This window comes from Diadema antillarum, unplaced genomic scaffold, assembly GCF_040938485.1.
Source record: "Diadema antillarum isolate AM-2024a unplaced genomic scaffold, OU_Dant_1.0 scf00000173, whole genome shotgun sequence".
Classification (NCBI taxonomy): Eukaryota; Metazoa; Echinodermata; class Echinoidea; order Diadematoida; family Diadematidae; genus Diadema; species Diadema antillarum.
The window spans coordinates 563,389-581,210 of NW_027271062.1; the positions used below are offsets into that span (position 1 = coordinate 563,389).

Below are 17,822 nucleotides of genomic sequence, written 5' to 3' on the forward strand. Positions count from 1 at the left end.
CCAAGATGAATGTCAAATCCCTCTGTCCTTCTGTCCCCCATACTGGACATAAGATGGAGGTCCAAAGAGCTTTTTTGAAACTCACATACACACAAAACAGAGATCTTTATAATACTTGACTTTTACTTGCAAGAGCATGGTGCAAACATACCCTACTCTGTAGAACGTGGGGAAATGATAATGACCTCTCCCCATCACTGTCCACTTTGTGAAAAAAAATTATGAAAACAAAGGTGAAAGCCTTTGTAAAAAAAAGAAGAGAAATTCTTGGTGTAACAAACTTTGACTCGAAGAAGGACCGTGGGCTCAGTGGATGAAACACGTCTCCAGTGCTGGCTCTCAAGGTACACTATAAAGGAATAACTGTCAGAGTTATCAACAGATGAGGTATAATAATACCATAATGAGGCACTTTGGCTGATAGTCTTTGTTACAGTCGCTTTTATCAGCCTTGCTATCTTGTCAGAAAAGCAGCCAAGAGTCTATGATTGTTCCAGTCATTTCTGCATAAATTGCTATCAAAGCCTTGTGAAAAGGCAACACGACTCCAGTCTCTATAGTTTGCAGCGTAGTATTCTTTGTAGTACAGACAGAAGATGTGATAATGAAATAGTTTGTCTAGCATGTAAAGTATCACAGCTCTCCATGGGGGTCTACACTCCGCCTTCTCCTCCTTCGTCTCGAGTCGGGGTAAGTGACCTGGAATCGGCCCGCATCCAGGGTGCTCTGTACGATGGACGCCCCGCCCTCGATGAGACCATGGTTGTCGTACAGAGAACTGTCCACCAACATCGTCGATCCTGCAAAGACATGTCACGAATTTGTGATTTTTGCCACAAGAGAGGTCTCATTTTATAGCATTCTACCTAAACTTCAACATGCTTTCATAAGAAAATGAGACACCAAAGACATTATTTTATATTCTCACACATTACCCAGTGGCGGATCCAGAGGGGGGAGCAACTGACGCACGCTCCCCTTTATTTTTCGTTAAAAACAAAATATAAATAAAAAAATGAAAAAATGAAGTGAAACCCGGAAGTGGCACCAGAAATATTAGTTGCGCCCCCCTCTTTACAGAATTCCTGGATCCGCCCCTGTTACCTGTACTCATGAGATGTCTACACCATCTAGAAACCACTCTAAGGTCTGGCAAATTATTTGGTTTCTGTTTATTTCTTGGTTTATACTTTGCAAGCAACACAATTTTCCATCAAATCTTAACATACAGAGGCGACATTTAATTGGCTCTTGAGGAAAAAAAAAAAGGATTGCATGGTTAATTTTGCTTCTTAAGAAGTTGATCTGTATCTGTAGCTGGATATAAGCTTACTCATTTGCAGTAAAAACTGAACAATCTATTTCATTAAGTAAAATGAAAGAGAAATCAGATTGATGAAGAGGGTCGAAGTATTCTTGGCAGTTTGGTGAAGTAATCTATTTTATACGGCAAAATGAAACAGAAACGAAAATTTGAGGTCTTTTTCAGCGTCTGCTGAACACTCACCGTCTGTCTCACTGTCCATCGTATAGTGACCGTCTAGCAGCATCTTGTGTTTCTGCCACTCCAGGCCCGGCAGCTGCATGTGTTCTTGGATCTCATCGTCCAGCAAGGCTAAACCCCATATCCTCACCTAGAAAGTAAAGGTCAAATATGAGAGGAGAATCTCTCACAGTGCTGTCACAATATTAGGTTAATGTACTTCTCTTTGTATTGTTATCATAATATAGGAATTACTGTAAAGTGCATACAGACTTCAGTGTACAATGCGCTTTATAAGCAGAATGTATCATTATTACTATTATTAATGCAAAATATCAAGCAATTTTGAGTATGTATCAAAATAATATTAGAAAAAGATAAAATTGTGAAGAGAAATTCTCAGCACATTTAAGCAGAAACTGCACGTAATAAACCTATATAATGTGCACTCCCATTATCACAAACACGGTTATAACAAAATTCCGGTTATGACGAAATAAAAATTCAAGCTGCAACATTGTCCTCTCTATGCATTTTTATTACTTATTTGTTCAGTTGTAACAAAATTTCGATATAATGAAAGGAAACTGCCGGTCCCGAGGACTCCATTATAACGGGAGTCCACTGTAGTTTAAATCTATACTTCATTACGCAAGGACATTCACTGAAATATTGAATTACATAGAAGAACTACAAAGATGATACACAAAGAAAATAGTAACTGCAGCCACTGTAGCAACATTGGCCATGAACCTGTAGTGACAGATTCTGGAAAAGTGAGACTGTACTGAAGTCTCTCCTGAACAACCACAGTGATCACACAACCACCGAAATGGTAATGACATAAGATTTAACCCCTTCATGACTAGGCCTAAATACACAAGGGTAGGAGTTAATGGGAAACGTGTTAGTATAGCAAAATCAGCTGGTCCTCAACGGTTAACTCTTTATGTGCCATGGACTGTGGAAACCCCCTATGTGTCACATTATTACGAGACACCAACATATAGTCATGCTTTGGGGAAAAACATTCTGTTTTTCAAATCTATGTAACTTCTACATATTTCTCTTTAGCTGTACCTGTAGTGAGCAAAGTTGTCGAGAAAATGCCAAGCTTTGTTTTGATGTACATAACTGTATGACAAATTCATTAAACTGCCTTTCTCTCAAATGACCAGGAACTACTGCAACATTATTTTTGAAAAGGCATGACTCTAGCACACAAAATAGTGACAGAAACTTAATAGAATTTACACACATATTCAGTAGGGAACATCTCTTGGTAGGTAATCACTACATAGAATGCAAGCTATATGTGAGAAGAACGGAATTGCGAGAAACGCTTCATTGTACTGTGGCATTTGGCAATTTATCAGTCGGTTTGGGCGGGTTTGTGGGTTTGAGCACAATATGCGAAGTTGGCATGCTGTTGACTTAGTCGGGCATGCGAACGTGGCACATAAAGAGTTAAAGAATATTTTAAAGTTCCTTATGAGAGAAAAAGATAAAGAGAAGGCGAAATCCACTACATCATACCTCATCCATGGTCCCTTGGAAGAAATTACTGCTGTTGTCACTTCCAAGATACATGGCTACATCAGAACTCTGCAGGAGAGAAAAAGAGTGTCAAAAAGTCTTTGGTCTCTATTATGTCACTAGTACAATAATGACTAATCCTGTACTTGCTATGCTTATGTGTACCCCGCTCAGGACGAGTCCCGAGTATACTGTATACGCCATATATTTCGCGAGTCTAAATTTTCGCGAATCGGGACTTTCCGACAATTTCGTGGGTGGTTAAATTCGCGATCATGGAGTCCTTGGTACAGAACGGAGAAATGTACACCCGTACGTCACAGTCATATCGGCATTAGAGTCAATATTTTTGCGTGCTTTTAATTTCGTGAATAGCAGCTGACTCGCTAAATTCGCGAAAATTAAAACCTTGCAAAATATTTGGCGTATACAGTACTCGGGCAGGGGTCTATGGGAAATGTGTGATGTAGCAAAATCTGCAAGACAATTTGCCACATTTGCTCATCAGAATTCAGTATTTTATCCATCCCAACACGACCGAGGCCCAGTCAGGTACAGCGACGTACATCGTAATCCAGTCCAACGAGAAGGAAATATATTTACTTTTTATGCAAAAAAACAAACAAAAAAATAAAATATCAAACAGTTGGGAACAATGCATACAAGTTTCTTAGCTATCGAGGGTGAATATACTTTTTTAACGTAGAGGTGACTACGTAATCGTAATCTAATCACAATTCACAGATGATTGTAAAGCTTCCCACATTCATTCAATGTGGGGTTGGATCAGTCACAGATGTGAATAAAAACAAGTTGTGAATTTCACAGAAAAGACTGCACAAAGATCAAACTCAACGCGTCATATCCTACTTACCCACGTTAGCCCAGGAACATTGCTCACTGTGGCTTCCAAGGTGCCATTCACAAACACTGAGAGCATACAATCTATGATATACAAACACAAAACAAACAAACAAGATATGGACATGGGTTACATAAGAGTCATTAAAGAATTAATTCTACAAATCTTGCAAAGTGTAGCAATGATTACACTCACAGATTATTAGGTAGAGAATAGGCCATTCAAAATTGATATAAAGATTTGCAATATACTGAATTTTCAAACAGGTAACAATGTATATAAAAGATGATAGATATATGTGTAGATATCAGACCTGAACGGCAAGTACAGTAAACTTACTTTAATAGAATGAAGTCCTTGAGACAGACAGTTTTCTTTTGTATACAACAATTTTGTTCCAGGTAATTTTCATAGGGACCTGAATTTTTACTTTGTTGCAATAACAATTTTGTAACAACTATGTTCATTATGCTGGGAGTGCACTGTATGGGTAGATTATCATGAGGAACAGGTGTAAAGACTCAACCTCCACCTCTTTCTCGTCCCTTTCATTTCTTCCTCCTCCAATCCCAAAAGCCATATACCAATAAAAAAAAAAATATTATACAAATATACCAGGCCTGAGAGGCTCTGGTTGAAACTATGCGCATGAGGTGACTTCAGTAGCACTATTTTCTGAGGGGCGCAGCCCCGAAGAAAATAGTGCTACTGAAGTCACCGAAGGCACATAGTTTCAACCGGTGCCTCCAAAAAAATTGGCCTGGTATATTTGTTTTATATCCCTCCCAATGAATTTAAAAGTATTCGACTGCTGGTATTCTGTAATTTTACCTCTTTTTTAAGGGCATCTTGCTTTACTTTTCAAGAAGATTGACTAGTCATTCACACTCGGGAAAGCAGCTCAGCAGGAGGGCAGCGCGTACGCGTACTATGAAGAGACAACTGCGCGCTCAGCCGCTGAAGTGTACTCGGTGCATTGCTGTACAACGTACTGGTAAACATGCGCAAACTGCAAACTCACTACGCGCTTCATACATGCAATACGCCTATCCGATCTGTCAACAAGTACGTTCGGTTGCCAGTGCGGCGATGTGCGTGCTCGAGCTGATCAACGATGTGACTGTGAGCTGCAGTTGATTGTGTTTTCTGTCGTCTTTCTACCTAGCTGTCATGTCTGTACATGAATATGGACTATCATTTCCTGTTAAAATGCAAGTATACATTGTAAATTTGGGTAGCATTCAGTAACAGCGTATAAGGTTAGATTAGGCACTGGAAAAATTCTAGCAATTAAAGCATCGAGTGCCACTGTAAATTTGTGTGATTCGTACGGTGTTCTAACGTAAACAGTGAACAAGTTAGACTCTAACTTACTCGTTAGACACTCTAAAAAATAATTATTAGGAATGAGATTACGGGAAATAGGGCCGGAGTCTGAGTCTGTCTGTTAGACAGGTAGAACTAACGTTAGGCTTAACTAGCGCTAACGTTAGAGCAGGCCTACTATCTACTGCAGTTTCGTTTGTCAACATCTTTTGGGTGGGTCGCTCGAGTTTAACAGTGAACTGCGAGACCAACTTTCAAACGGCGAAGCACGAACTCCCCAAAGGCCTACGGTACGTCGAAGAACCCTAGCTTGCTTATTGTTGTCTAATTATAGATCTACGATATCGCCTACTCTGTTGTAACGTAGAATGAGGGCTTTATAACAGTCTGAGTTTGAGTCTCTCTAACGTAACCCGTGTCGCATTGAGTGTATGCGTGCCTTGTGGTTCTCGCGAAGTGCAGTGATCTAAGGCGCCGCGATACCCATTCATTTGTACATGAAATCTCTCGCGAAGCGAAGGTGCTGCGATACCCATTCATTTACACGTGAAATATTTCGCGTCACGACGCGAAGCAAAAAAGGCGTGAAAATCACCAGCGTGGTATAGTTTTTACCATTTCCCTAGGGAGTATAGTCTTTTTCGCGCACTTGTATGGTAGAATTATGTTTTGTTGTTTACAGTGCTCTCGACCAATCAGAGGACGAGATGCATTTTGTGAGGGATATAAATATATATATTCTCCTCATCTTTCCGATGAGGAGACATCAAATCAAGTAACATACCTTGAACATCCATCCTCAATGCAACATGAGTCCACGTCTCACCAACAAGTGCAGCCAGAGAGGCATTCACCATGTAGCTACCGTACTTTCCATAAATATATCTAAAAGTGAGATAGATAGATAGAAAGATAGGTAGATAAACAGGCCAATAGGCAGATAGGTAGATAGGTAAATAAATAAATATATGGAGAGATATATTAATAGATATGAAATATAGAGATAAGATACAGAGATAGATAGATAGATAGATAGATAGATAGATAGATAGATAGATAGATAGATAGATAGATAGATAGAGAGAGAGAGAGAGAGAGAGAGAGAGGGAGAAATACATAAGGCCATACAACATATACTGGCCTTGCACATACGGAAGCAATAATGATGATAACGGCAGAAAGGAATGCTATAGGCATATAAACTTTCATACAACACATACAGGAAGCTGCATTAGTCTCGTATGATCAGGACTAAATGTCATGGGTTAACCATAGATTATAAGCACCAACGATCGAGTGTTTGTAAGAGTTTCTCTCATTGTAATAATAGAAATGAATTTAAAACAGTGGGAAGTCAAATGAGGTAGATTTAACCTACCAGTGAGAGATGAGATCAAGAAGAGTGATTTGAGAGACTGTCTGAATTTCTTAACTTACAAGTCCATGCCTTGGAATTACCAAAACTTGCTTAGCAAAATGTTTTGCAGCAAAAATTACAAGCTATCAACAGAACCCAGCTCAAAGAAATTATGCACATTCAATTCATACTGATGGGCAATTGAAGAATATATCTAGTCCACTGGTTGAAGCAACAAAGTGAATTATTCAGTATGAGTGGTGCCTGCTATGTCATCTCCCAGCTCATTAGTTAACGAGCTATTAACAGATCTCAAAATCATTTGTGCTACAGTGCTGGATTTTGGCACATTTCACTCATAATGGTCCCAGAGACTCCAACTCTCCCGTTTTCGACGGGAGATCTCCCGCCGAAAGCCCATTTTTGCAGAATCTCCCGTTCTCCCGCTGAAGATTTGATTTCTCCCGCCCTGGCTCTGTGTCTCCCAGTGGAAAGGATTTCTTACTTATTGCTATCGTATGTTGAAAAAATTAGCCTTAGATAGCACCAGAGAGCATCTAGAACCCTAGGAACTTCGCGGTTCGCACACATCAACTTGGAGTCTCCCGTTTGCTAGGGGTTTCAGGCGGGAGAATCTCCAGATCAGAAGGTGCTTGGGGTTGGAGTCTCTGTGGTCCCTCAAGGCAAGTGCCTCTGAATAAGACTGTAGAACACCAAAATGTAATGTTATAGGCATTTATCACCATGTTAACTGCTTTCAAACAACCTCACTTTGCCCAGTCTGTGAATACATTTGTTGCTAACCGTGCTTGCACCTGGTTCCAACCGAAGCTATAACAAAGAGCTATGGTATCATTACTTTGGTATTCTACACCCCTACCAGCTCCGCCCTATACCAGAGATTCTTACCCATCCTCTATGACCATGTAGATGCTGTCATCCTGGGCCCCAAAGAGAGGCAGAGTGGAGGAGGGGTAACCAGCCTCCAGGTAACACCACGCCTCCAGCGTGAAACTCTCATCGATGTCCAGAGTCTGTATGCCGGGCAGGATCACGTAGTCATCCACCCCGTCGAACTGGAGCGCTTGGTTGAGTCTGAAGTTCAGAGGGGATTGACAAGTACATGTTGCCAGGGTTGATGAAAGAAAAAGCTTTCAGAGAGATAAGTACATCATACAGGACATGGTTTTCAATGCCCCCTCCCCAATTTCCACATTCGAAGGGTTAATTAATCTCTTCATGTTAAAAATACTGTAACAAATTGTATAAATGAAGTGTTTATGGTTTCTGGAAGCCTACAGCAGAATAAGGGATGCTTTGAAATTTTGTACTGCAGACAGCTATACAAAATACTGAGAGAAAAGAAAATGGAGGGGGAGGGGCTATACAATTATCAGTATTAGATCAAGCTGAAGTGCTATACATGTACATCTGGTTTCAGCTCTTGTTAACTAGCTAAAAGTGTACAGAAATTCAATGTGGTGGTACGTATATCTCAAAGTGAAGAACCCCTATCAAAGGGTGACAGCTTTGTCTTCCATACAAATTGTCTGTAGCATGTGCCGAAGAGATTATTTCAATACTATCACTACTCTGCTTTAAATGAAATATGAAACAAGAAAGAAAACAACCTAAAGAAGATGACAAGCCAAATGCTTGCAGGCAGTAGATACACGTATCGCGATAAATCTTTACCTATCAGCACAGTCGTATCTCATGTGCGAAAAGACGACGTCGGGCTGATCGTAGACGAAGACGCCCAGACGACCTCCAAGGAAGGTTGAGTCATAGAGGTCACCAGTGTCCGTCAGAGTGATGTCAGCAGACTTGATGACAACTCTGAAATAAAATTGAGCAATTCATTGATGGTCCACATCCAAATTGACAACGATGAAAAGATAAAATTGCATGCCATATGTGTGTATCACATACAACCAAGCACTTTTATCTAGCGTTATAGACAGGACCAGCAAGTGCTGCTAGTATTCCTTGCAGTGATGATCACAAGTACCGTAGGGGAGTTATAGGGCTGCTAATATCCACGATGGATATCGATAAAGCCATATTGAAGTTTGGAGGAAGCACCGTGCAGAATCAGCAAGACTCCAGTTCTGGAGTTACTGGAATCAGTTCGGTTAACCCTCTGTGTGTTACATTTATTTCTTGCCCATATAGGCATGTGTACAGACTTTGTGCACATTAGACTCATTGGTCCAGAAAGGGTTTAACATTTTGAATGGCTAACAGTGAGTGTTCACAGGGCACCTTGCTTCTGAAAAAATGACTATTCTCTTACCTAAAGTAACACAGATGAATTACGATAAAAAGCAATAGGGTTTAAAACTCAGGGACAATTTCTGGGGAAATTTGTCTCCACAAGAGTCACATGTTAATTATCCTTTGAATATTTACTTCTGGTTTGAGACTAACAAAATAGAAAGAAGATTAAACTTATGGATAGTTTAATAATATGAATACTTCTTTTCATTTTATTCTCTCTTCTTCTGGAGTGATTTTCTACTTGTCATTAAAGAGAATTCTTCCGAGGTAGGTATCCTTCATCATCTGCCTGACCCACCTGAAGAGGCCCAGGGAGGGGCGGAAGGTCAGTCGCCATAGATACGCCGTCTCGTGCTGCCATCCCTGCATCAGGGGGTCGTGCCAGAGGAGCTCCGTCTGATCCGTGGTGGTGTAGGAGTGCCACAGGGCGTTGGCCAGGGTGGCTCCAGGCCCGGTGGAAGAACTCACTCTCTGTGGAGGTGGATGGAGGGATATTACGCATTTAAATATTATGATTAACCCTTAGTACATGTAGGTCAAGGACGTTGGACAATGTATAATGCATCGAGTGGTGATTAATTGGCACAAAAAAACAGACAGCCGAATATAACCGTGCGTTGGTACTTGTGTGCCATGTGAAAGGCGCACCTACTTCACACTCGTTTTATTCCGGGGACTATTCAAACAAACCATGGTTTAGAAACTACCCTTGTGAATGTGGGTCATACTGTAAGTCTTTCCCCTTTTAACTCACCATGATCTGGAGTCCTTTAATTCCTGCGTAATATGTGTCCTTGTTGAGGTTGGCATGTCTCCACTTGGCCAGGTAAAACTTGCGATTGCTCTGGTAGCCGAAGACCAGGCCCATGTAGTTTCCCCCGTCATTCCCGTTGACATACATCGTGACGCGGAAGTCCACCGGCCCAAGGGTGTCCTTGCCAATCAGCATAACGGGAGAAGGGTAGGCGGTGGCGTTGACGAGCTGCACTTCTTTCCCCTATGGAGAGAAACCATCACAAAGTTTATAAGAATGTTGTATCCTTCATTTGCTGATGCTCTTACATAGCTACTCTGTATTCATACCACATACAAATATTTCACATTCTTTCATTCTCAGAAATTTGGCAAGTCAACTGCTATTTGTGATATTTGACAGATTATTGCCAATGGTATGAGAAATATAATGCGCATCACCTCTGCAAGATGAGAATAGATATTGCTACGTTTCTCTTTTAAAGGGATGATATTCATTAATCAGTCTATCGCTGTGGATCTCAACTGTGAATTTAAACAATCATAAAACTGTCTTACAAAAGTTGGATATCATGATTTCGGAATTGCCGTTAAGTGTCTTGATTGCCAAATTGTTGGAAGGGTAGTACCATGGTATTCATGCAGCTGACCATGTTTGTTTATTCACAGATGTGACAAGGTACAACTAATACCTTGAAGTTAGTAACGGAAATAAATTCATCTTTTTCTATCTTTTTTGTATTTAAGCACATCATCACACTTTAACTTAAATTACGAGGTGACATAGTTAAAGCATTTGATATGATACAAGATAGCTGACAATACCAAGTAGTCAAGATTTTTACCGAGTGGTCAAGACTTTTACCGAATGGTCAAGATTTTTACCAAGTGGTCAAGATTTTTACCAGGTGATCAAGATTTTCCCGAGTGGTCAAGATTTTTACCTCATCAGTAATGTACCAGAGTGGCTGGTCAGCCGAGTTCTCCAGGTTGACCGAGAAGTAAGGGTCAAAGTTCGTGGTGTGGTATCGGTTACTCTTCGGGCAGTTGTCATCGTCGTCGATGACGCCATCGCCGTCAAAGTCCGTCTCGCACACGTCTCCAATACTGTTACCTTGGAGATAGAAAATTGAATACAAAACCACACAAATTGAGCATGGTCATGATTACTTTACAAGCAAGTGAATAGACACAATCAATGTATAGTTAACATTATGCAATGTTATGCAAAGCAGCATCATATAAAACATTTCAGCTTTTTGTTCTCAACCTTAATTTCTAATTTCTAAAATCATAGCTAGCCATGGAAGCTCATTTCTACAAAGAGAATGTAGCATGATGTTTTGTGCGTGTGTTCTAATAGACACATGTACTCAAAGCACACAAAGGATTAAATATGCCCAACAAATATGCATACAGCTGTATACAGTCGGTGTCGGAATTTTCTTTTCCTCAGTTGGCTAAGATGAGTTTCCTGTTTTTTTTCTCTCTCTTTCACTGAATGAAACATATGAAATAGTATCATATACTGTGTATCACTCCCCCCCCCCAAAAAAAAAAAAATAAAAATGTCTACACGTCTATCCTCATGCAATATACATAATGTACCATCATGTTGGAAAAAAAAAGAAAGAAGATAAACATAATAAAATTTAATCTCAAATACTAACTCCAAAAGCAATCCATGAATTATTACAACATCAATCATTCCTCTTGTATCTGTACATAAAAATAAAAAAACAGACTTGTCATTGGCTAGTCATGATTGCTGCCACTCCTACATAAAGTGCCTTTTAGATTTTTAAACCCCTGATCAATTAAGTATTTTTACATTCCAGTATGACTGAGGTTGGAAGGAATTGGAAAAACGCCTACCATCGACGTCTGCCTGGCCAATATTGTAGTAGAGAGGACAGTTGTCTGAACTATTTGGGACTCCATCTCCATCCTTGTCATCATCGCATTCATCACCTGGGGATGGGTTGGAGAAGAAAGTTGGATCAACTTCAAAATCAGGGGGGAAAAACAACAAACCAATTTCTTTGCAATAAAGAACAGAGATAAACTAGAAATGTCGCTATGGCGACTGATGCCTCCGCCATAATGCATGATTCTCCCAATAGGCGTATAGTACAATGTCTTCACAATGTGTGATCCATGACAGTTTCACATAACTGGCAAAATATTGAAATGACAGGTTTGTCAGAAATGTCTTAAACTGGGTTTGCTTTAATTTTCTAAGAGTGCAGGTACACATATTTCGGGAATTGAGAATTTTTACTTGAATTCTGACAGACCTTTTTATAAGTTTATGCATTGAGTAATTTCCAAGGTATGAAGAAAGAGTGTAATGATGGTACAAAATGGATTTTTTTTTTTTTTTTTTTTTTTTTTGGGGGGGGGGGGGGCATTGAAACCTGGCCTTTGACCCATAACCTTTGACTTTTGACCTTCTGGCTGGAAATTTCCCAGAGAATCTCCATAAGGTAATGCATGTATCAAGTTTTGAAACTAATAATGCAAGCATTGCATATACTAGTATATGAAGGAAATAGTAAAATTTTGAGGAGTTGACCTTGACCTTTAACCCCTGACTATTGACCCCTGACCCCTAAATTCCCTAGATAATCCCTGCCAGTCAGTACATGCGTATGTACCAAGTTCCACGAAGATACATTGAACCATTTGCGAGAAAAGTGATATTGCAACATTTTCACCTAACCTTTGACCTTTTGACCTTTGACCTTATGACATGAAACTCTCTCTGGAGAATCTTCACGCAGTAGTTCATGTCCACACCAAGTTTCAAGAAAATACTTTTGGGCATTGCATAGATATGGGGGAAATTGCAACATTTGTAGCATTTGACCTTGACCTTTTGACCTTTGACCTCTTGCCAATGTCACTAAAATCTACTCAACTAATTGTCCCATCATACATCATCCTTGGACCAAGTTTGGTAAAAGCTGCTTCATCCATTTTTGAGTTATCACGTAAACAGATAAATTTTAGGATTTGACCTTGATCTATGACCTTTGAACTCTGTCCGATTTCACTGAAAAACTAATCACGTAATTGTCCCATCATACATCATCCTCCAAAAAAGTTTGGTGAAATTTGCTCTATCCAGTCTTGAGTTATCGCGTAAACGGATACAATTTCATGATTTCACCTTGACCTTTGACCTTTGACCTTTAGCCGATTTCACCCAAAATCTAATCAAATAATTGCCCTGTCATATTTTATACTTGGACCAAGTTTGGTAAAATTCCAGTAAATATTACTCAAGTTATCGCGTAAACGAAAGCGGACGGACGGACGTACGGACGTACGGACGTACAGACGTACGGACGTACAGACGTACGTACGGACGGACGGACAACCCGAAAACATAATGCCTCCGGCACCACTTCGTGGCGGAGGCATAAAAACACACACACACAAGATGACACAAGGCAGCTCCGTCAAGAGTGTGAAACACTAAAGAGTGTGAAACACTACTATTTTTTGGGCAAAAAACAAAAAACAACAAGAAAAACAACAAACGTTTAAACTCATCATGACCAATGAAGACAACAAAACACAAAATGACTGAGGTCCTTACCAGTTCCATCACTGTCTGAGTCAGTCTGATCAGCGTTTGGTGTCAGGAGACAGTTATCATCAATGTCCAACACTCCGTCTCCATCTCTGCATTGCAACAAGTCAATCGAAGAGGAGAAAAAAAATCAACGTAGGAACACTTTTATTCTGGATATAAAATGAACACAATACAAATTGTCAAAATGTCAGCATTGTTAATACCAGAGTTTTAATTAAAACCTGGCAAATACACAAATTCTGTATTTCAGACTTCAAAAGGATGTTCCACTACATTCATTGGCATGGTTTTCTTTGTGTCCTTGACTGCAGTTTTCCTCAAGTTGCTAACTTTGGCATCGCATTCTGAGGTCACTTATGTAACTACTTATGTCATTTTAATTTGACTTCCATTGTACCATCTATTCATAAAGTGAAAATGCAATTGAGATGCAATATGCAGATCTGCATAAAATTATTACAGGCTTGGTGTAGGTGTTCTAGTCTTACCTTATTACCACTTATCATATAGCTGTATAAAAATAAACTAAATAAGTAAAATATAATAATTATCTTCTTTCCACGAATGACACTATTAACCCATTGAGGATGAGTCCCTACTATACTCCGGCAGGTGTCTATGGGAAATGCATGTTGTGGCTAAATCAGTTCATCCTCAATGAGTTATTCAAAGATATCATTGAATGCTTAGGCCTATGACACGAAAATCATGCATACATGTACAATGTAGCTCCATGTTATACAACTTATGAGATTGTCTCAAACTCATATTAACAGGTTTCTTTTTTTTCTAACAAATTTGTGTACTTCTTCATTTCTTTCTTGGAAAAAAAAAACTTGATGTGCTTATATATTACATGTAATTAAATTCATGATGATGTTTTGTGTGATTCAGATTTGCACTCACTGGTCTTTGTTGATCCCCGTGATGACGTCGCAGGCGTCACCGTATCCGTTCTGGTCGCTGTCCGCCTGGTCAGAGTTGGAATCGTCCGGGCAGTTGTCGCAGACGTCACCGACACCGTCACCGTCCGTGTCCGTCTGGTCAGTGCTGTTGAAGAGCGGGCAGTTGTCTGAACTATCCAAAATGCCTTTGGGGGAAGATGATGTTGAAATGAATTAAAGTTGTGTGGTATATAGTGATGTCATGCACATATTCTGAATGGTCTTAATAAAATGATGTTGAAACGAATTGAGGTTGTGTAGTATCTAGTGATGCCATGCACATATACCGTATTTTGAATAGACTAGTATACATTAGTTCAATTTCTCATGTCCATCCACTTCAGAAGAAAAATGGCATCGACACATCAGAGAGGGAAGAATCACTAAAATTGAGACAAAACTAATGGTTATAATTCTATGTAGAGCTAATTACTACCTTTTGGTATGATTCAACTGAATTAATCTATTCTCATTGAAGATTAACAAATTTATGCGCAGGGAAAAAGCAAGAAGAAACACCTTCTTTTCTTTGTTTGCCTGGTAATGTGTCTGGTATTTAGAAATCTAAAGAAGGAAGGGCATTCAAAGACAGTTCATTTCCCAAATATCTCTTTCTCTCTCTTTGGTCTTTCCTCCAGAAACTGATGCTCTCTCTCTTAGTCTCACCATCTCCGTCGTCATCCGTGTCACATTCGTTGCCATCTCCGTCCCCGTCCGTGTCGATCTGGTTGGGGTCATAGGTCGAAGGGCAGACATCGCAGGCGTCCCCATACCCATCTCCGTCCTGGTCAGCCTGGTCCAGGTTGGCCACGTACTGACAGTTGTCCTGGCAACGAGAGATGGGGAATGGGGATTGTGAGGAGGAGGAGGAGGAGCATCTACTGGTTTTGATCACATGACTCGTCAGAGTATTTCATTTTGTTGCACCTTGGGAATTACCGTAACAAACTAGTCATGAACCACAGAGCTCTATAAAGTCTCGAACCAAATTTGATTTTGCTGCTGAGCTCATGCGTACAACACTCAGGAGAGTAAAGTGTCTATCTATGGTCAAAACAAAAAGACACAGTGAGGAGAAGTTTTACGCATATTCCCGTCTTGTCTGTATGACATCTATAGTTAGTTGTTTCCATGTCAAAATTATTCAATGTTCCAGTTCCGTTTATTTCAACAATTCACTAAAAAGTAAAATAAGATGGAGTACATCTCCACATCCAACCCTATTTGTTCTTGATATTGTTCAGTGTCCCCTGCCCCTCAAAGATAGTGAATGCTACATCTGTACTACTGTAGTCAAAATAAGTGTATCAGAAGTTCAGTTTCCTTCTGATTTTTTCCTCCTCTAAATCACTATTAACAGATAAGCAGTCTTCAGCTGCCCCTCTTATTTCTTCGCTCACGTTTTCGTCATAGATGCTGTCGTTGTCGTCGTCCTTGTCGCACTCGTCCCCAATCTGGTCGTTGTCGTTGTCCTCCTGCCCGCTGTTGGGGACGGTCTCACAGTTGTCCCGGCGGCACTCGTTGTTGCCCCCATCGCTGCACTCCAAAGATGTTGATGGGTGGCCATCAGTGTCGACATCGACCCCGCAGAATTTACCGTTGCCGGCGTACCCGTCATTGCACTGTAAGTTCAGGACAAACACACATATCCAGAGCAATCAGAACAATTATTAGCGATGATATTTAATAGTTCTCCAGATAAACAGTCTGTAGTTTTGGGTCCTGATGCTTCCATTTCATGGATAAATCTACATTCTATCATCCAACATTAGCTTAAAGGTATTAGCCCACATTTATAAACCTGCAGCAATTGGTCTCATAGTTAGCATGGAGTTTGGGTATGATTGCAGTAACACCTGCGCAAAATTTCGTTCCAATTAGTCCATTACTTTCATAAAAATAAATGAAAATGCACCGTATGCATGTGTATAAAAACGCTCGCTAGCTCCGGTCCACGCACGTACTGTACATGCATGCGATACGTAGCCCGCGCTCGTAATTCGATTTTGGGTCGGGTTGACCCGGTTTGAAAATTGATTTTAAAACGATGATTTTCTCTCTTTTATCGAATAGTATAGACAAAGAGCAACAGGTGAGGTATGTTACTGTTATAACTTGTACTTGAAGTCATATTGGACCTGTTTTATGCAGTTTTGATTTTCGTGGGTTTGCAAATGTGGGCTAGTACCTTTAACATTAATGGGCCTTTATATGTGTAGTGACATTGGCACAAAAAAACTTCTAGCACTATAAAAACTGTCAAAAGGCGCAGGCACAGAATGGGTTTATAGCAGACTTATCAAATTACTTCGGGGCCCTGATTTATGAAGAGTTAAAATTGATTATAAAGTTGATTTCAATATATGGTATTAAAGTCTATGGCAGCCTGTGTGGTAAGGAAATTTAAAACCGATTTTATCTTTTGATAAAACAGGGCCCTGATTTAAGCTCTCAGTTGCACAGAATCAACCTTGACTCTGCAGTTGACTCTAACAATGACTGCTCTCAAAGCGTGTAGCTCCTACACTGAAATGAGGACATGACTACAAACAGAGTTTAATACGAGACAGGCAGAGCTACCAAGTCTCACGCATTCTGCGTGAGACTCAAGCATTTAGGGTCTGTCTCACGATCTCACGCATGGCACCCATTTTTCTCACGCATCTGGTGAAGTCTGCAATTTGGGCCAAAAATAAGGAGCATAGCTCAAAGTATTAAAGTGATAGTTGCAATTGAAGGTATATTTCCCTTTTGCCTTTCAAAATTAGTAAAAAATAGTCACTAAAGTATGCACCAGATTGCATCATTAAGAGCTAATAATCTTAAAAAGCTCCCTACCATGGGAGGGGGACACCCTCCTCGTTCGCGTGCGCATGCGCGCGAACGCCGAGTCATAAAAATCTCACTCATAAAAGTTTTTTGAACTTGGCATCTCTGGACAGGACCAGACTCTGTTACCTCACAGGTGAACGTCCCCGCCCCGGTGGAGGTGCATGCGGCGTTGCTGTCGCAGTCGTGGAGATTTAGGATACAGTAATCTCCTGGTGAGCAGCCAGCCACATTGTTTCCTACGTACCCTGGCGGACAGGTGCCGCACATGTAGCTACCCTGCATCATAGAGGTGGGAAAATTCAAATATCAATTAAACGTTATCCAGAAATATAAATCTGTCGTTTATTCCCCTCCCCCTCCAAGATATTTGTTGCTTCAATAAATAAATTGAATACAACATTTTGTACGAGTCATGTAAAAAACAATTAAGTACAAGTAAAAGATCACAGATCTGTCAAAATAGGGTCTTAAATGTACAAACCAAGTTAGAAAAGATAGCTAACTGTGAGAAAAAATGAGTGATGATATCCACCGGCCAGTCCTTGTGAAGAAAGTTATCTTCCATATCAAGCATATTTCAAGTCAATATTTGGTATATTGCAGTTAAGAAGAACGGTTGGGGTGCTTTCTGCTGACCCTACACCAGTTAAAATCAAATCCATTAAGCTGACATCTTGAAGGGACAGAATGTGCAGAATCAACCAAACCTCAAGAAATACATTTTTTTTTTAAACAGATATTGTCAGATTTTCTTAAATCATCTTTCATCCTTGAACAAGCACTGAAAACAGAATTCCATGTGTCATGCTTTCACTGATGGGGAGTGAAGTTGTCTCTGTTACTCTTCC

General features: G+C 40.1%; 1 protein-coding gene across 1 annotated transcript in view; it reads right to left on the reverse strand.

Moving 5' to 3' along the window:
* Positions 1–235: 235 nt before the first annotated feature.
* Positions 236–17,822, reverse strand: part of LOC139722854 (uncharacterized) — a gene marked incomplete at its 5' end in the record, with an annotated part of 105,016 nt that continues 87,429 nt past the window's right edge. The window contains 16 exons of the mRNA XM_071634140.1: positions 236–800; positions 1,508–1,634; positions 3,020–3,088; positions 3,894–3,964; positions 5,992–6,092; positions 7,474–7,659; positions 8,260–8,403; positions 9,143–9,315; positions 9,599–9,841; positions 10,542–10,711; positions 11,473–11,568; positions 13,202–13,287; positions 14,105–14,288; positions 14,809–14,968; positions 15,543–15,764; positions 17,101–17,250. Coding sequence (XP_071490241.1) covers positions 634–800; positions 1,508–1,634; positions 3,020–3,088; positions 3,894–3,964; positions 5,992–6,092; positions 7,474–7,659; positions 8,260–8,403; positions 9,143–9,315; positions 9,599–9,841; positions 10,542–10,711; positions 11,473–11,568; positions 13,202–13,287; positions 14,105–14,288; positions 14,809–14,968; positions 15,543–15,764; positions 17,101–17,250 — 2,349 coding nt within the window. The remainder of the gene's footprint in view (positions 801–1,507; positions 1,635–3,019; positions 3,089–3,893; positions 3,965–5,991; positions 6,093–7,473; positions 7,660–8,259; positions 8,404–9,142; positions 9,316–9,598; positions 9,842–10,541; positions 10,712–11,472; positions 11,569–13,201; positions 13,288–14,104; positions 14,289–14,808; positions 14,969–15,542; positions 15,765–17,100; positions 17,251–17,822) is intronic.